Source organism: Dermacentor silvarum, chromosome 9, assembly GCF_013339745.2.
Source record: "Dermacentor silvarum isolate Dsil-2018 chromosome 9, BIME_Dsil_1.4, whole genome shotgun sequence".
Lineage (NCBI taxonomy): Eukaryota > Metazoa > Arthropoda > Arachnida > Ixodida > Ixodidae > Dermacentor > Dermacentor silvarum.
In genome coordinates, this window is record NC_051162.1 from 121,829,841 (window position 1) to 121,850,108 (window position 20,268).

Sequence of the window (20,268 nt, forward strand, 5' to 3'; positions counted from 1 at the left end):
TGAGGCACTTTGAGAGGGAAAATATTATTAAAGCAAGACAAAGAGGCAAAATGAGGCCGCTTGTACTCCAATGCAAGGTTGGAAAGGGGGGGGGGGGGCGGTATTTTGAGTTTGCGAGAAGGGGGATGGGAACGAGGGGTGAGGGGGGCAGGTCATGCTGTTACTCTTGCCGGTCGACCGCCGGAATCAGCCCAGCCCCCTTTTTCGGGTCGGCGAGCGCCGTGGTCGTGAAGTACTATTGCTAATACTCCGGCCTCTTGCTCTTCTTATTCCGGCCTGGCTGTATGGGAGGGCGCGCTGGTTGCTCCTTGGTCGAAAAAGAAGCGGTCCGTCACGCGACAACCTGTTTCTTCCTCCCTTCTTCCTTCCATGCCTGGCGCGTGCGCTCATCGTGTATCGCACGGATGATGCTGGAGCGTGTCGGCGGACTCGGCAGCGGACGACCGCGTTCGTCTTCTGAGGAGCCATGAGCCTCAGCGGTGGGAGGCGTGTCCTACTGCTGCCAGGGACGGTGTGGAGTAGTGCCGCTGAATTGACGAGGAACGCTGCATCGGCCGTCGACTCTGCGGTGTGCAGAGGTAAACGGCGTCGTCGGTGCCTCGTTGTGTCCTGACGTGGTCCAAGCGGCGAGCCATCAAAAATTAGGACATCGGTACGTTGCCGTTCATAACCGTTTGTTGTCAGTTCTGGCTTTTGGCCGCTCTGCTTACATCAGTCCCCGCCTCCCCATGTTGTGAACCTGAAGGTATTGTGAAAATTGAGTTTGGTACGATTCTGTAAAATATAGGACATTTAACGTTCTAAAGCGATGCAAGCGACACTAGTGTCGTCGTAGTCGGGAGGCTACGATTAACTTTGACCATGTACGGTGCAATGATATTTAGCAGTGGCGACGTGTTTTCGTTCCCTATAGTGTAGCGGCAGCCTACAAAGCAGCTGCTTTAATACATCAATCTTTCAATGCATCCACGTTTTTTTTTCTTTGAAAAGCTCGGAGTAACTCGAATTCGCTGTATGCAAGTAATTTCTACTGCAGACAGCCATGCCTAATTTTATTTTCACATCACAAGAGAGAGTTGGATATTGTATTCTCGGCTGACCGTGCAATTCACTGTTGGAGCTTAGTGTTCTCAAAGGCTTGTGTGTATTTCGGGCGCCTCTAAAACATAACCAAACCTAACCACACCCAACCTAACCTAGCCTAACGTGACAAAAGAAGTGCCCCCCTGGCGTACCCAATAATACCGACCATACGCTTCGCTTGCAGAAAGGTCACCGTAAATCCTTTACAGATGCAGTCGAATATAAGTGCACATGTGGTTTAATAAATCATGGCATCGATTGAAAACATCAGCTTATTTCATCCAAGCGGTAGTTGTAAGTGTATTGTAATTATTAGGAACTGAAAACAGAAAGGTCGCGTGATCACCACCGAACGAGACCGTTTGTTACTGCGCCGTGTTAGTAAATGAAAGATAGCCAAGACATGTGTATGTTTAGTGCGGGGTTGGCGCGAGCTTTCTATACAAGGGGGCTCACTTGAACTTGATGTGCGAGTGGTTACTGTTTACGTAATGCTTATCTGCTTGAGGCCCCATGTGCACAATTGTGCACACCAAGATAGAGCACCGAAAGCAAGATCACAAAAGAAAATTACAATGTTTAAAACGTATCGCATGCAGTTTGGAACATTTCTGATTGCTCTTTTTGCTGATATTGTGAATAGTATGTGCAAAGTGTTTTAGTTAAATGAGTTGTAAGGTAGACGTATAGGTGTTTCCTCTCGGTGCTGGTATGTCGTCACGTATAGCGTGTTGCCTTCTGTATTTTTTTGCCGAGAACGTTTTACATCATGCGCAATTTCTAAGTGACTGGATGAGTGCTTTTAAATATTCTGGAGGTGATATAGTTTATTTTTTATGTCTGATGTTCCCGTCGAGAACTCACGACTGGAGTCCACATTTTGTAAACGTCAAAAAAAAAAAAGAGAGAAAAAAAGAGCAAAAATAGCACTAACGAATTCAAAATTCTTTATCTGTTGTGCTACCATGTAAGCTTTTTATGATTTTCAAGATCAAAGAATTGTGGGAAACTAAATTTTTGTTGAACAGGATCGTTTGTCACCTGAAGAGAATTTAAGTGCAATCAAAAGATGAGACAAGTTGACAAGGACAGGGCAGGCGTGAGGACAGGATAAGGAAGCTTGCGGTACGTTTGAAAAAATTATTGTTTAATTGACGCGATTTCAATGTTTTAAAGAGTTGACGTCGTCGTAAAGGACATCGGAATAATTTTGGCCACTTAAAATGTTTGACGTGCAGCCAAACCTGGGCGAAAAAGCGTTTTTTAAAATGCATTCAGGCCTTACCGAAATGCGACCGTCGCGGCAAGGAATCAAACGTGTGACTTCGTGCTATGCAGCAGAGTGCCATGGCTTGTAAGCAACCGTGAAGGGTGATATTTGAGGTGAGAATATTAGCAGATAGGTCGCGGTCATTAGCAACACGCGCTCGTGGTCTTTGGCTGGCTTTTGTGCTTCGAGTCACACAAACTGGCACTCCAGAGTGTAGAGCACAGACTAGTGCAAACTGTAGGACCTTCCACAACGCTTACCGAAGTGAAAGTGAAAAAAAAAAAAAAACAGCCAGAACAATAAAACGTTGCCTGTGTTTGAACACCCTTCCTAGACAGGAATCTGGAGAAAATTTCGAGAAATTTTGAGGTTTACTCATGACACCTATGGGCAATCGGGCAGGCTGTGCTCGCATTCTTTCGAAAAAGTTCGACGATTAGTTTATGCAGCTTTGCACCCTTACACGCATTGGGCTGACTGATTTGTATTGTATTGACATTATTCTTCGGCAGAGGTATTTTGGTTAAGCTGCTATTGGGCATCACATATTAAGTTCGCAAGAACACAGCCTACATTTATTGCATTATTTATCTTGAACAGTGCCTCCGGTGTTTGATTTCGCATTTTCTCTAACGGTGATAGCTTCATTTGTGTATTTCTCCCCCCCTATGTGACATCCCTAGCGATAAATTGATAAAAACGCATGCAGATACTCTTCTGGACCTCCCCAACCCCTCCTCCTACTGCGATTTTGTCGCTCGCAGTCACGCTTGAACGAATGTTTATCGCATAGTAACAATATGCTTGTCCTGGTTGTAAAGTGTGCAAGCGAAACTGCAAGGGAAAAATTATTCTTCAGAGGGAAATAAACAAATGAGCAAAACAGCACAGCTACGCCCGGAAGTATGCGGCAGCAGTCATTGTACTCGGCACTTCAAAACGACCACCTGGGAAAAACGCCGCTGCCAAGCGCACACGACCGGCGACAGTTTCCGTCGGGCTCGGGTGATTCGGTATAACCGAGCTTTCACTCTCTTTCTTTTTTTTTTGAAGTCAAAAGAGAGGAAAATAATAGAATTGCCAGCAGTAGTAGGCGGAGAGAGAGGGTGGGTGAAGTGTAAGGACGTTTCGGCTCAACCCTGTATGCTCTCCAACGTTCGCAGAAAGTGGAACCCGCGCAGCCAGAGAACCAGTGCGGCATCAACGTCGTCGTCGCCGTTCAGCACCAGGCACCTCCTCAACGCCAAAGTCGGCGACCGAGAAACAATGGTGGCCTTAGCGATGCGTGTCACTGCGGTCGTCTTGCTCTGCAACCTGGTCGGAGCAGGAATTACGGAGCACGCCACCAAGCTGCTGCGTCGAACGCGTGAGTTGACGAACGACGCGATGTCCAAGGTATAGACGAAGCGGGGTTAGGAAAGCGATGACTTGATACGATTTGAGAGGAGGACGAGGGACTGAGACAACTGAGCAGGATTTCACGATGTCAGCGTTTTGACGCGAGCTCTGCTTTGGCAAGAGAGACGAGACATCTTGTCAAAACGCTGGCCCCGTGGACTTGAGCCTTGCTTTTAATAAAAGTCTTTTGTTTTCCCATGGTTCGTGTCGTATCGTGATGAGCGAAAATAAAATGTGATCCATTTCCATGCAGCAAGCTGCTGCGTAGACGAATTTAGAATTCCTGAATACGCCAGTGTTGTCCTTTTTATTTGGTGCTGCCTTCATTACCAGACAGGTTATTAAAGCACTGTTGGACTATAACGGAGTAAACATTATCAATAAGCTGTAACTACAGGGTGAAAATTCATTCACCGACTGCTCGAGTTGTCAGGTTAGTTGGTTCAAAATTGTAGGTCCACGTACTATGCTACAAAGAGTAATTGAACTTAGTTGTGACTTAACAACAGGGTAAGTGGCAGCTCAGAAAAAAAGGAGCTTGCCCACTATAAATAAAACACAACTATAATCCATTCTGAAGTTTTATATTTTACTTTTGATGGGGGATATAGCTGATGCTTTTTTGAATATTCATGACTGAACCCTTGACATTAAGTGCACTGAATGGTTCATCCCCCATTGCCAACCACTCTCCTAACAATTTCAGCTGCTGTACACATGTCCGGGCAAGAGGCCTTCAATTACTACTGTTTGGTGGCGAAAAAAAAAAAACGATCGTGTGACGGCAAATTTTCAAGTTTCAGTGCTGCATCTAACTCCCTGCAACCCCCGAGTACTTGTATCACTTCCTTTGTCACCTATTCTTTCCCACGTCTTTTATACACTCACTTTCAATGGCCATTGAAAGCAACGACTATTAATCCCTCCAGCGTCATTGACCCTTTGTGTGAGCTCTCCGAGAGCAGCCATCGGTGGCTCACGGGTTTTAATGATATTCGGTTTCAATGGTCTTTGAAAGTGCCCGCGTGAGAGCAGTGCTGCCCACCAGTTATCGGTTCTATGGATTACATCGTCCACCCAACCTCAATTCCCTCTCTTGGGATGCTCTTTACTGCGCGAACATGAGCATTGAAAACCGTCATAATAAAGTTCTCATAGGGATACGTTGTCAGATCAGTTTGAGATCAGATCGCCTTTTATCATCCAATGATTCCTGTGGGAGTCAATGTATTTCAGGTAATATCCGACATCAAGAAAAATAACTGCAAGAAGACTATCTTTAGAAATGTTTCTCTGCAATGGTAAGTGCCTAATTTGTCGACTATCCGCCGCCTATAAATATGACTCTCCTTGATATTTCACAAATGTCTATGCGTAACACCACGTTGAGGTTAGGCTTCCCTTCTTAATATTTGAAGCCTGCTGCCTATGCTATGACCTGCCTTGGGTGGAACAAAGCTGGTCTTCATTTAATCTCTGGCCCTATTTAACAACATTACGATTGCGAATTAAGAAGCCTGAGGAACCACGTGCAGCTGACAGCAGATTGAGTTTTTGGCATTTTGTGAGTGAAACCTTCGATTATTGTCAAAAACTCCCCCAATTTATTGCTCTGTTCTTTGTTGTTTTATGGTCGTTCAGATGCATTTTCACTTCAATTGAAAAATTTGGACCAGAAAGGGTCAACCTCTGCTACAATCGGTGACTACCTGAGCACGCAGTGGCAAATAGAACGCTGCCCAACTCAATGGTAATTTGTATAAATGTCCCAGCCAATTACTTTTGCTCATTTCCTTGATTTCCACCGTTAGGTGGAGACGAAAATATCGGTGCCTCTCGGGAACTACGCTTGAAAATGTGGAGACACAGAGCACTCTTGTATAGCGACTTTTGAGGCGGAATATTTACTAACTTCTTAGCTGGTCACCGAGAATAGAACGTGGTTTCTGATTCCTCCTTCTTTACCACTAAGCCTATCGCTGTCTTCCTCATAACTTGTTATCGTTTCGTGAATTGGGGTTCACTGTATGCACACCCCATTTGAATTCAAGTCAAAAGTCTCTTGGCCACTACTGGTCATCTCAAACACCACGTGCACGTTCACTGTTTTCACCGAACACAATATTTGGCTAGCCTACCAAAAAAAAGTCACGTACCTCTGCCAAGCTTAGAACATGGAACGGTCTTCGTGTTTAGACTATACATGTTTTGATGTTTTCCTTATCTAATCCTAATATCCTAATAAAATTTTTATCTAGTCTTTATGCCGTCTTCATATCTAATAATTTTTAATACAGTACTTCTGAAGATTTCCGATCAATCAATTAGTCAATGTCCTCTTTTATTTCTTTCGCTTCCTTCCTCGTTTCTCATCTTTTGTCACTTTACGGTCACCATAGGTTGTGTGGCAGATCGCTTGCGGTTCGTAAACTTACTCACTGAGCGACGCAGTGAGCGAAAACAGGTGTTGGCGCTTGTGCTGTGTTCTTACTCGTCTAAGTTCTACGTTTTGTTGGCCACTTTTCTGGCTTCCTATTATGCTCACGATTTGGTTGTTTCCCTGTCTCCGGCTCGGCAGTGGGCGGTGCGCCCTCGGTGACGAGCAAGTGCATGCGTGGCCTTGGGTGCTTCGAGAACGACGACATTTTCTACCACGTTATCCACCGGCCCATCAACGTGCTGCCCGACGACCGCGAGCGCATCAGCACCCGGTTCCTGCTGTTCACCAAGCGCAACCCGAATGAACCGGAGCTGCTGAGCGCCGACGGCATGGTGGGGCCAGTCGAGGACTCTTTTTTCAACGGCTCGCTCAAGACGAAGGTGATCGTGCATGGTTTCATGGACTCGCAGGAGGTTGGCAAGTGGATGATCGTGAGTGTCATATCGACGTACTAAAACAACGGGACGTCTCATCTTTCGCTCACGTGACGTTCACTTGCTTGTGCAATCTAATGCCACATAAGGTCCATCCTGTCTCTGCACTTCATAGCACAGCTAAAGAGAGAAAAAGAGAAAGCAGCTTTATCGAACGCGAAACAGCCGTTCGGATGCGTGGAGAAAAGGGAGGCCTTGTCGCAAGCCAGGCCTATAGATGTCCAAAGTGTCCCAGCAAGGCCTTCATGATGTTTGTGTACAGTTCACCACTGACTCCTCCAATGCCGACGTGCTGCGTGCATTCAGTACGTGACTTAGATTGCAAGTAACTACTCGTTTCAAAGTATGCGGGCCACTTATTACACACGTGCAGGCCCGTGCTCTGATGCAGATTCCGTGTAGGACGAGTGTATGGTATTCCCTGCACTTGCAGGCGGTGTAGGGAAGGCTTCATGTAGCAGGTGACGGGTCGTCTGCACCCGCAACGAACTGGCACTTAAGTGACCGGAACCAGTTAGGAAATGTAGGTTGAATCAAATGGACCGATTATTATACTCTTACCTGCATGTTCATCAGGTTCAGCAAGCATGTCGTAGATACAGAAAAGAAAATATGAAATTGTGGAATCGTGGGGCTTACGGCGAGCTGATGATTTGAGCATAACGATCATTAGTGATATTCATTCATTCATTCAGACACACATGTGGCTGGCCTCGGGTTAAGAATGTCTAATTGGTTCAGTAATACAGAAACCATAAGGGTAAGCCACTGATGAAATTGTGCGAGCATTCCCGAGCCACATTTCCTTTCCTGTGACTTATTTCATTAGATGTGGCTTGAGAAACGGGAAAGAAACTGATAGAAAAAGAAGCAGACCAGTCTGTTTTCTGTCGTTGTTCAAATTGTGCCTAAATGACCTTCCAAAAATTTGCAGGATATCTTGACAACAAACCTTTACACAAACTCACCCAAGAACACGTTTCTACAAAACACCGTTCTGTTCTTTTTGGTCAGGTGTTGCTCTTTGCTTATTCTGACGCGTTGAAAAGAACAGTGTCTGAAAGCGCTTGGTCATTAACCCCAGATAATGAAAGACGAGTTTCTGAAGCATGATGACTACAACGTGATCGTGGTCGACTGGAGCCGAGGCAATGGGCCCCCGTACACAAAGGCGACGGCCAACACAAGAGTGGTGGGGGCCGAGCTCGCGCTGCTCATATCAACTCTGCAGGTAAGAGACAGAATGTTTTAAATTCAAAAAGTGAAAAATGAGACGCGAAATAATATGAAGCAGACAAAGAATTAACGGCACCCAACGGAAAGACATGGGAAGGAGGACTTTTAGACTGCTTCAGAAAGAACAGGGCTGGGAAAACGCAGCGAGGCCATGGCGAGGTGAAACTTCAAGGATGTAATTTTTGATGCACGAAATACAACTAGTTGTATTTGAGAGTGTTCAGTGTTTTAAATTATTTGATATCACATGCGAACACTAGATCAGATTATGATGCATGTTGTAATGGGGGACTCCAGAATTATTTTGAATGTTTAGGATTTCTTAAAGAACTCCCAGTGCATAGTACACGAGCGTTTTTGCATTCCTCCTCCATTGGAGTGTGGCCGCCGCGGCCGGGATGGAACACGTGCCCTTGTACTTGGGAGCGCAGTGCCATAGCCACTGAGCGACCACGGCGAGTAATGTTCAAGGTGTGAAAGAATATTAAAACTTTACTAGATAGGTTGGTTTGAATTTAACGTTGGATTTTATAATCTCGTGGCCATAAGGTTGTGCTGTTGAGCTCGATGTCTCGGGTTCAATCCCAGCGGCTGCGGCCGCATTTCGAGAGAGAGAGAGAGAGAGAAACGTTTATAAGTGAAACAGTGTCCCGAGCGAGGCCCGGTATCACCCTGAGGTGGGAAGATTCCTTAGTCCGGGAACCCTCTGGCTTCGGCTGCCCTCTTGGCCCTAGCGACGAGTTGTCGTTGGTCTTCCAGGTCCCCGAGGGCGAGCTTGGCCTCCCACGTTTCGAATAGGTGGTCTTCGTTTGCTTGTGGTGCTCGGTTAGCGTCCATCTCCGGCTGCATTTCGCTATCTTCATGCCACGGGCATTCCAAGAGCAAGTGTGCCAGGGTGTCGGGAACGTTGTAGAGTGGGCAGAGGTAACTGTGGAGCGTCGTGTAGAGGCGGTGCATTATAGTTCCGTGAGTGTATTACTTTGTAGGCGTCTGAGGACCACGCTTTCTTCTTTGCCGAGGTTTGGGTGTGGTGGAGGGTACACGCGGCGCTCGAGCCTGCAGTGTTGCAATATCGCCGAATAGTTGTTGGGTACGGCTTCCACCTCTTCTGCCGCGGGTTGGAGGGCGTGTGGGGCGAGGGGAGCCCGGCTGACGTGCTCGCGGGCAGGTGCATGGGCCGCTTCGTTCCCCTCTAGTCCCTCGTGTCCGGGTACCCACGTTACACAGGTGTACGGTAGCGGAGTGCTACGTCGTTGTAGTAACTTGAGTGCATCAGCCGAGATGCGGCCCCTCGAGAAATTTCTACAGGCGGCCTGAGAGTCGGTGAAAATGACTGCTGCGTCTGTGCATGTGGTGGTGGCGAGAGCGATTGCCGCTTCTTCCGCCGTTTCCGGGTTGCGTGCCTTGACGGTTGCCGATGCTAACTCGCGGCCTCAGGAGTCTACGACGCTGAGAGCGTACGCGTTTCGATGCAGATACTTGGCCGCGTCGGTGTAGTGGGCGTCCGGGTCTTGCTTGAATCTTCGTTTGATCGCGTTGGCTCTAGCTTGCCTTCTACTCTTGTGGTATATGGGATGCATGCTGCGTGGGATGGGTGCAATACAGAGGGACTCTCGAACGTCCGATGGGATTCGTTCTTTCTTGTCCGTGTCTGCGACGTACGTCTCACTGTAGTTCAGGTGTCGGAGTACTGATCTCCCGGTGGGTGTAAGCTTGAGTCGTTCCAGTTGGCTGTTCTTGTGCGCTTCAGCGAGCTCTTGCCACGTGTTGTGGACACCCATCTTAAGGAGACGTGTAGTAGACGCCATGGGGGGGAGTCCCAGGGCGACTTTGATTGCCTTCCTTATCATGATGTTGATCTTTTCGATCTCTGCGTTCTTTAAAGCCAGGCACGGCATGCCGTATGTGATGCGGCTGGTGAGCAGCGCTTGTGTTATTCTGAGCGTGTCTTGCTCCTTGAGGCCGCTTCTTTGGCTTGAGATCCTCTTGACGAGGTGCGTGAGTGGCGAAAGGGTGCGTTGTAGTCTTGGTAGGCTGGCCGCTCCGGATCCGTCCTTGTGAATAAGGAGTCCCAGTATTCGTAACGTGTCGACTTTCGGGATTGGCGTCCCATTGAGGGTGACGCAGGGGTCGGGCTCTTCGTAGCTGGGTGGCCTGCCTCTCGTTCTTGCTTTCAGGACGAGATGTTCAGATTTCTCGGGGGCGCAGCGGAGGCCACAGTTTTGGAGATAGCTTTCGATGGTGTTTACGGCTTCTTGTAGGGCGCTTTCTTGCCTTCCAATGTTCTCAGCTCTGGTCCAGAGAGTGATGTCATCAGCGTACATCGCGTGATGCAAATCTGGTATGGTCTCGAGAAGTTTGGGTAACTTGATCATAGCCACGTTGAAGAGTAGCGGTGAGATGACCGACCCTTGCGGGGTGCCTCTGTTTGGAAGTTGGAAGCTTTCGCTGCGGATGTTACAGATCCCGACGGTTGCCGTGTGGTCTGTCAGAAAGTTTCTGACGTACGCGTAGGTCCTAGTGCCGCAGCCGGTGCCTTCGAGGTTGTTGAGGATCGCGTCGTGACTGACGTTATCAAAGGCTCCCTTGACGTCTACTGCCAGTATGCAGTACTTGCTTCGATTGTTAAGGTGATCCAGGAGGTCTTCTTTCAGTTGTAAGAGTACGTCCTGCGTTGAAAGGTGCTGCCTGAAGCCGAACATGGTGTCCGGTAGGTGGCCGTTATCTTCGAGGTACTGGGTAATGCGGTCGTGCACCATATGTTCGAAGAGCTTTCCCACACACGAGGTGAGGGAGATCGGGCGTAGGTTCTCCAAGCTGAGATGTTTGTTGAACTTGGGTATCATAGTGATCTCCGAGTGCTTCCATACATCAGGCAGTTCTCCTTTCTCCCAGCACTCGTTGTAGTACCGGAGGAGAGCCGCAGTGGCCTGCTGCGGTAGGTTGCGTAAATGCTTGTTTGCAATCCGGTCTTTGCCGGGGCTGGTATTTCTAGTCAACTTGGATAGTGCTACGTGGAGTTCGGCCTGCGTGAAGGGTCGGTCGAGTTCTGGATTCGGTTTTCCAGCGTATACTTTGCTGCTAGTTGACGCGCGAGAAGGTGCATCTCCGCAGAGCTTCTTTTGTATTTCTCGGAGGAGATGTTCTTTTGATCCGTCGTGGTTGTGGATAAGTCTGTGGAGATGTTGCTTCTGTTCCGCTTTGGTAGGTTCCGTGGCTAGGAGTGCGCGTAGGAGGTGCCATGTCCTTTTGGTGCTCAGAGTCCCTTGTAGCTTGTCACAGAAAGCATGCCAGTTCTGCCTGGCGAGTTGGTCTGCCTGGCGAGTCGGCCGCATTTCGATGAGAGCGAAATACAAGAATGCTCGTGTACATAATTTAGATGCATGTTGAAGAACCCCAGGTGGTCGATGTTAACCCGAAGCCTCCCACTGCGGCATGTTTCATAATCGTCATGTGTGATGTATCATTGTGGTCTTGGCACGCAAAATTCCAGAATTTAAATAATTTCGATCTTAGGACCTTTATAGGCTAGTGAATGCAGAATGTCAAGAATGAAGTGCAAATTTCATATGACTTACGTGTGCTTGGTAATTAACCATATAGGAAAGTTATTCAGTATGGAAACAGTGGTTGATAAATTAAGATGGACTAATCAAGCGCCACAATCTCTCCAATGCTATTCACTGCTTGCTTAGAAGAAGTATTCAAGCTCTTAGACTGGGAAGGCTTAGGAGTGAGGACCAATGGCGAATATCTCAGCAACCTTCTGTTTGCAGATGACATTGTCCTATTCAGCAACAATGGAGACGATTTACAACAAATGGTTGAGGACTTTAACCGAGAAAGTGTAAGAGTGGGGTTGAAGATTAATATGCAGAAGACAAAGATAATGTTCAATAGCTTGGCAAGGGAACAAGAATTCAGGATCTCCAGTCAGCCTCTAGAGTCTGTAAAGCACGTTTATCTAAGTCAATTTGCTCACAGGAGACCCTGATCACGAGAAAAATTTACAGAAGAATAAAATTTAGTTGGAGTGCATACGGCAGGCATTGCCAAATCCTGACGGGCCGCTTGCCACTATCGTTGAAAAGAAGGGTGTACAATCATTGCATTCTACCGGTGCTAACATATGGGGCAGAAACTTGGAGGTTAATAACGAAGCTCAAGCTAAGGACCGCTCAAAGAGTGATGGAACGATAAATGTTATGCCCAACGTTAAGAGACAGGAAGAGAGCGGCGTAGATCAGAAAACAAACGGGGATAGCCGATATTCTAGTTGACAATAAGCGGAAAAAATGGAGCTGGGCAGGCCATGTAATGCGTAGGATGGATAACCGGTGGACCATTAGAGTTACAGAATGGATACGAAGAGAAGGGAAGCTTAGTCGAGGACGGCAGAAAACTAGGTGGGGTGATGAAGTTAAGAAATTTGCAGGTGCAAGTTGGAATAAGGAGGAGGAGGAATAAACATTTTATTAAAATAGCACACTGAGGTTCTTGCGGGTGAAGCCCCTACTCCAGGACCCCACTGGCTCTAGCGGCTCGTTCGGCTTGGTCCAAGGTTGCCTGCTGGCTTCCCAGGTCCTGCCGGGCGAGTCGCGCCTCCCACGACCTTTCAAGTTCGTTGCGTGTAACGAGGGGTGAGTAAGCGAGCGCAAGACAGGGGTAATTGGAGATCACAGAGAGAGTAGAGGCCTTCGTCCTGCAGTGGACATAAATAGAGGCTGATGATGATGATGAAGCGTCTAGCCATAGCTCACAATAAATGCACACATTCTGACAGCGGAAGCCTGCCACCATTCTGCACGTAACCTAAGCGGGGGTTGCTTGCCTCATGCACAATCTTCCATGAAACCTGGTGCCTCGGTTTTCAGAAACGCAGAATAGCGTTTACGGAAGCAACGTTTCGACTCTATTAGCAGCGGCTGTTGCGAGTGTCTTACCTTGCTGTGTTTCTGTAGCACGTAATGAGTAGAGCTTCCCCGGTTTGATTATGAATTGAAGACAGTGCTTAGCTTCAAAATTTGATTTCAGAATGCGACCGATGCGTCTCCAGCGGACTTCCACATCATCGGCCACAGCCTCGGTGCGCAGATAGCTGGCTACACCGGCGAGCGCATCGACAAGATCGGAAGGATTACTGGTGAAGCACATTTTTGCTGTGACAAAATTAACAAAGGCGGCGCCAAAAGAAATAAACAGTATGAATTCATACGTAGAAAATATGTAACGCCCATCTAGCTTTCTTGTCATTAACAGAACAACATAGCATTGACACTTTTCGGCTCCTTGATCTTTTACGCCATAAATCACTGCAATTAACCATGAGCATACTGCAAAGTGATTTTAAACAGACCGGTGTGTAGAAGATGTACAGTATGATTCACTGATAATAATTGCTATAGTGCTATGAAATGAAGCTTCAGATATGCGATAAAAGCGAGTAGCTTGTTTTTTAAGCATAGATGTATTCCTTACGCACAAGGGCAGTCACACCTATGACATCATTGGTGCTAATATTGGTGGTAATATGCGTTTATTAGCAGTTTGGTGTTGCTTTTAGGAGTAGGTCGCACTGTACACTTTGCAATGGAGAAATGGCGATGCGCACGACGTATCCTTTGAAATCTTACGCCGTCTGGTTTACACTGCCTGTTTTAGTACTCTATAGCACTCTCTAAAAACTAAAGAAGTTCTGGCAAGTTACTCGCGCGGCAGTAACTACTTGTTTCATATCTAATGTTACATTTGGCTGGTTCCGACATGCTCTGACTCGTGTCACTACGATGTGAAGCCCACTCTAGGCCAGAACCGCAGAAAGAGCGCCCCAGCTGAACGTGCAGCTGATCGTCAATGCAGTGGGCGGCCGGATGTGGAAACACGTCAGTGCTTATTCTGTTGTAAACAAACATGGGAGACGAACAAGGCAAGCGCCCGCCGTGGCAAACCGTGCTGCAGGCGCCGCGCCGACAGTGGAAGTTGCGGCCGCCACGTGACCGGAACTCCGACAGGGCTCGGTCTCCCTCTCAGGTCGAAGGTGAGAGGGCCTTCGAGTGCTCCGGGCTGAAACACAACGCTCTGAAAGAACCAGTCGAATGTGCTCCCAACGCCCGATTTTGATCAGCCGAATGTACCATAAAACAATTTTTAAGTTTCTTGTACCCACCAATCAAATACATTCGTGGTGATTGAGAACTAGCAGTGTAAACACACTTTTTAGGGGTGGGTAAGATAACTCTTGAAAAAAAAAGACAAATACGTGCAAATATTTGCGTGCTCACAAAAAAGAATCCAGCACTCTTATTGGTTTTGCAGAGTGCAGAACCACATGTGTGTTCTCTGCCGAGCGTGCCCCTCTGAAACGTTCCCAGGATTGGACCCCGCCGGTCCGTACTTCTTCCACATGCCGCCGGCTGTGCGGCTAGATCCCACCGACGCAGCCTTTGTCGACGTGATCCACTCCGACGCAAGCCTGCCTTTCAGTATCGTCTCGAACCTCGGATTCTTCAACGATAAAGGCGAGTGTCCTGCTCGTGATGGGACGAAGGATAAAATGCCTCGATCACTATATTCATGGCGCCCCTCAGCGCTGGTACACTCAGATAGATTAGGCAGTGACCTTTATGCATGTAATGCATGCATAAATTAATTATATAGGCACGTGTTCTTTATTCCAGCCTATAATCACCCAGATAGAGTGTTCCTCTGCCCAGATAAAGAACTTTGTACATTATTCTCTTCTGATCCTTGTTTTGTGCAATGTTGAAGTTCTTGTAGGCATGAAAAAATCAGGGGAGAAATAGTCAGTTGCACATAGTAGAGAATCGTCAATCTGGTCGTCACGGCAATGACGTGGTGCGCGCGCATGGTTGCACTTGCTGCACAGGGTTCGGGATCGACCAATTGGTCGGTCACGTGGACTTCTACCCTAACAACGGGAACCGGCAGCCAGGCTGCCGCATGCAGCACATCAACAGTCTTCTCCTGGAAGGCATGCTGGAGAGCGTTCGACGCCTCGCAGCCTGCGACCACCAGAGATCGGTGGACTATTTCATCGCCACTATCAACCGGAGGCTATGTCTGCCCGTCGGGGTGGCCTGCAGGTGAAAGCTCACAAAGTCTGTACAGTGCAGCGAAGGCTATGGGTCGCTTCAGCCAATTAGAAAGGAGAACAAGAATAAGGGCTTCTCCAATCGCCCACCGCGAGGCGCTGACTGAATGGAAGGATCACGGAAGGATTAGTAGCTCACAATGGGCAAGCCCTCCTTGCATTCCTGGAACACGCAGCCGGTTCTCGTTGCTGATTGGTTGACAGGAACCCCAGACTTCTGTGCATTGCACAAGCAGTTTCTCTTGGGAAGAATGTCCACTTTTATTGAATGGGGTGGTGGTAAATTTTATTTGAGTGGCAGATTACTCGCATTCCTCTCGATTCTTTTAGTCTGCTGTGGAAGTTGTTGGAATTATTTATTTATTTATTTTCATACTCTCAGGGCGTGAAGGCATTACAGAGAGGAGTGGAGTTAGAATATATATACCACTAATGGCAAGAAACAGGAAGAGAGTGGTGTGAATCAGAGAACAAACGGGGATAGCCGATATTCTAGTTGACATTAAGCAGAAGAAATGGAGCTGGGCAGGCCATGTAATGCGTAGGATGGATAACCGGTGGACCATGAGGGTTACAGAATGGATACCAAGAGAAGGGAAGCGCAGTCGAGGTCGGCAGAAAACCAGATGGGATGATGAAGTTAGGAAATTTGCAGGCGCAAGTTGGAATACGCTAGCGCAAGACAGGGGTAATTGGAGATCGCAGGGAAATGCCTTCGTCCTGCAGTGGATATGAAATATAGACTGATGATGATGATGATGATGATGATGATGATGAATGGCATTCTTTAAGGTGGCGGCATGAATTATGGTAGCAGTGGAAGAAGGAAGGCTCTTCCATTCACAGCTGGTCCAGAGATGAATGAATCAAAATGTGTTAGCGCTACATGTGAAAGCATTCAATTTGAAGTAATTATAACTGCGAGATGAAATCTGGTTTGGTTCAAGCAGCAGTTGATAATTCAAAGTTGAATTTGCATGCTAAAACTTATGGAAAAGACATAAGTGGAAACATTTACGACGTGATGACAGGATAGGCAAGTCAAAATTAGCTTTCTTTGAACCAGTACCAGTATTTCCCTCATGGAAGTGAATGAAAGGGAAAACTGCACTACCCAATCGATCTTTGGGAGAAACTTGAAGAAAAGCGAGCCCTTGACAGTGATTTGAGGTGCGAAAGTTTTCACCTCAGATGCACCCATTTGTGCAAAGTTGGCCGGCGCATTTTGTTTTAAGCAGAGAGCTGTTTAGCAAATGCCGAGCACTTTCACCACGACGTTCGAAGAAGCGCACGGATAACGCGAGTGCAGGAAAGAGTAATTTCTTAAACAGAGGATCAAGCATACGTACTCCCTCCTTAAGACTCACACTCACAGTACTTAGGCGTAATGAACATGTAGCGTCGTTTCATGGGTGCTTCTCTTACATTTCACTCATATGAATACACCCCTTGTCAAATAAACATGGGCTGACTTATCGAGTGCCCGTTGCTTAGCAAATATGGATGGTGGCAAATCTTGGAAGTTAAACCACTTAGTTTCTGTTTATTGCTTTCTTTTAGCAACAAAGTTGAGCGAACTCCACACACTGCTTATGCTCGGTGTTCATACTGTTACATTTACATCCACTATCTGACATTATAATTAATAATCCAGGATTGCCACCGCGAGGAAATAGAAAGTAGGCAAAAATGACGTTTCTTACGAAGTACTTAGTGTCACAGGATGGTCGCTTTGAAAACGGAACTGTGAACGACCACAAAAGGTTTTCAATCCTGCACGAGGTAAGTCCTCTGGCTCGATGCAGGTCTTGGGAAGAATTCACGGCTGGCCGCTGCGGTGGCTGTGCCTCTGGTCGGGGTCGATGCGCCGTCATGGGCTTTCTTGCCGACAAGGTGCGGAGGCTGCCTCGAAGGAGCGGCGACCGTAGTCGGGGAAATCCCGCCAAGCTTTACCTAAAGACGGACCCGGAGCCACCGTACTGCCGTGAGTGATACGCGTCAAAATATATATGTATAAACTCATATAGGCCATCACCACCATATCCAATGATCCCATGTGAAACGTATGTGATCGTATTTGAGAACCCGTATGTTCCCATATGTCATATGGGGTCATTGGATTCAAGTGTAATAGTGCCATTATTTCTTATCTTTTATGAGGCCGACTTTTGTCTTGATCAGGAACTCGTGGTGTATAAACTTGCTTCTAAAAAAAGTGAGCGCAACCTCAGGACAAATACTTGCAAGTGCGTAACAGTGCCTAATATGTACCTGCGGAAAAAGAGAAGTTGCATAGAGCCTACAACTTGGTAACAGCAAACAAGAAGATTGATTTTATCTCATAAGGGTACACTCAACCACCTCAATAGTATGCATTGTCGTAATCTAAGCAAAGATACTGAACCACATTTGAAAAGTTGTCGGCTTAGATCAAAATAATTCATTGAAATGGATGATTGTAGTCGTAGCTGGGTAAGGCGGAGAGATTTATAACTATGTGGTAGCTCAAAATGGAAGCTTTCCATGGGAGGCCACAGTACAAAAGACGCTATAATGCATGATATTCGATTTATCACAATGATGCAGTTTTATTTCCAACTAAGCGAAAAAAGAAAGAGCGGATTAAGCAAGCCCATTTGTGGCTGCAGGTTTTTTTTTCTTCTGAACAGGGTTGTTTTATCTTGTTGGAAGTTTTTCAGTACCAAATAATCGTGAAGACTACAAAGTCTGTGCCACTATGGGATCTCTTTGGCGACGTCCAGTTGACCCTCCCAGGAGTGGACCAAAAAATTTCCATCCGGATGCACAAAAGGTACAACAAATTGAGTCCAATGTTGATACTTTTGCCTTGCTTTTCGCTCAAAATGCTTTTACCATTTTTTGTAGTGTAGCCATGCGCAGTAACACATTGCAAATGTTATTCTCGATGAGGTTATGCTCACTGATGGCAAAATAATGACAAAGAAATAAAAAAGGCTATGCCATTCTTGCATATACAAATGTATCTGCATACTCAAAGTATGACGCTTTCTTTATAGGTTACCTACTGGAAAAAAGGAATCAAGTTCTTGTAAGAGCGTTGTCGTCTGTTTGAAGATTTATTTAATGAGCAATGAGGTGATATAATTTCTGCGCTATGACAAATTCTGTATTTACAAGAACCGAAATAGCCAGGTTTGTCCATACAGACGCACCAAGTGGTCCAACATTCCGTTTTACATTGACACGTAAACTTAGTAACTTAGTCAGTAGATAAAATGGGAATCTTTTATTTGCTATAGTTGCCTTTCTTTCAAATCATGAAAAGGGATGGGCCTCCTCGTGTATAATTTTTTTAGTTTTCTTATCATGAAGGAAAATCATTTCTTTTGTCTTTTCTGAGTTTTGTTCCTATATATTGAGCGCATTTTCCTTAATGTCTGCGTTTGGCAACTGCTAAGCTATTCGGTCCTAATAAGTTTCTTCCATTTATCTTTAGGCTGTGGATAAGTTTTCTGGTTGAGTATTTTATACTCTCCAAAAAATTTATGGCTTTATTCTAACCAGCAGTTATTCAATCCTTGTTTGAATTCTTTTGCACTTAAATAATCTGTAGTTGCTTATATTAGTGCAAGCCGATTCTGGGCCCACACCCCACATTAGGTACATGCCACTGATACGAGGGACTACTACCACCAACTGCGGTGTTTGCATTTATAGAACGAGTTGAGTTCTCTGAAACTTCTTTTTATTTCTTGCAGTCCACATAGCATGAAGCCAGGCGTGAAGTACACTTCGCTTCTCACCACAAAGAGGAGGCTGTTCGACGTGCACAACGTGACGTTCCACTGGAAATCGCTCGTGGGCCGACGGGCGGACAGTGAAAGCTTGGGACCCGTGCCACGAATCCTGTACTTCAAGATTCGGCCGCTAGATATGCACGTTCTTTCAAAAAGGCGAGACGTGTTTGCCTCCTTTCGGAAGATAGCGACACACTTCGGCTCACAGTGAAATTACATAGGATGCATTCCTCGTTGTGTGGGCAGAGTATGACGTGTGTGCGCAAGACGGAAACTGGGAGATTTACATACGTGGGCTAGCTGGTGTAGAAATCTAGCACCAAGTGACCTCTTTCTTGGATTAACGGACACGAATCTCGAAGGTGATGCTTTAGCAGATTGGAGGCACCAAAAGCTATTGAAGATCCGGAAGCCGATCATAGCCACATTGTCTTGGACATCAGTGCGTTAGCATACCATATGACAAAAAGTCTAGTAAGCATAAAAAGAAAAAAAGAAAAGGCGGTCGTGAGGGGGCAAGGAGGCTCAAAAGTGACCGAAAAGCGCAATTCTGTGGCCTCTGAGATTAAAGAAGGCGGCTAGTTTCAAATCTCAGAGGCCATGATTACTGAAGCACAGTACTTACCTAAGACAAAGGGCAGCAAAATTTTTTTCTCGATAGGCAAAAATAGCAAGCTTGAATCTCGGAGGTCACCATTGCTGAAGCGCAGTAACTTTACCTAAGATGGAAGCGTGGTGTTCGATGCCCCAGCGACGGCCTCTGGATACCAAATAGAGATGTCGAATGACCTGCTTTTGCTGGCGGCATGTGGCGGAAGCGATTGCTGTAGCCGGGACACGTCATGAACGTAAGGCTTTGGACAGCACCTATTGAACTCTCTACTATACTGCTTTAAATGTAATACTTATATTATCCATTCATCGGGAGCCTCAGTAATATCCCAGGCTCTACTCGAGTTGCAGGGACACAAAAGGAAAATAATAAGTCGAGCTAGATTGAAAGATTAGGCGTCTCTAATAACGAATTCTTCATTCGTAGGGAGAACACAGCTGTTTATAGACGAGAATATGGCGAAAGTAGGAAATCGGAGCGGCGCCACTTGTTGTGGGCTTTGGTACCTCAACTGTGACCTCAGCACTGGCTGATTTACCGAAAGCGGCAAAGAGGGAGGTCACGTGGCAGTTACGTCAACTCGTCAGTGTTGGAGCGGGTGGTTCAAACAGAGCAGTTGCAGCGGTGCCATCTGCGGCAATTTTATACGTAGCAAAGTGGTTTACTGTCACACTTAAAACGATTATAGACTTCCAGATGACGCATCTATCGATTTAGCTTGGCTTAATATTTTAATGGTGCGGCTTTATAAATGAAGTGCTCGGAGGAGAGGCGCGCTTGGGGTACGCCAGTTTGAACGAAATGCCAGTTTTAAACGTAACCGAAGAAACGTTCTCAATCTGCAGGACCAGGCGCACTGAGACGTGGAGGTTCTGCAGGAGCGGAGTCAAAGGAATACCGCTTG

At 46.6% G+C, this 20,268-nt stretch overlaps 2 protein-coding genes across 2 annotated transcripts; both read left to right on the plus strand.

Moving 5' to 3' along the window:
* The first annotated feature begins 221 nt into the window (after positions 1-221).
* On the plus strand, positions 222-6,719 carry LOC125940097 (pancreatic triacylglycerol lipase-like). Its single transcript, XM_049655771.1, has 3 exons — positions 222-652; positions 3,517-3,719; positions 6,330-6,719. Exons 2-3 carry the CDS (start codon positions 3,620-3,622, stop codon positions 6,644-6,646), a joined length of 417 nt encoding a protein of 138 aa, XP_049511728.1. The 5' UTR covers positions 222-652; positions 3,517-3,619; the 3' UTR covers positions 6,647-6,719.
* Positions 6,720-7,712: 993 nt separating this feature from the next.
* LOC119463872 (pancreatic triacylglycerol lipase-like) lies at positions 7,713-17,005 on the plus strand. The gene is made up of 5 exons (XM_037724694.2): positions 7,713-7,856; positions 12,896-13,004; positions 14,233-14,379; positions 14,748-14,964; positions 16,778-17,005. The coding sequence occupies exons 1-5, from the start codon at positions 7,713-7,715 to the stop codon at positions 16,962-16,964; spliced, it is 804 nt and encodes a 267-aa protein (XP_037580622.2). The 3' UTR covers positions 16,965-17,005.
* The last annotated feature ends 3,263 nt before the right edge of the window (positions 17,006-20,268 follow it).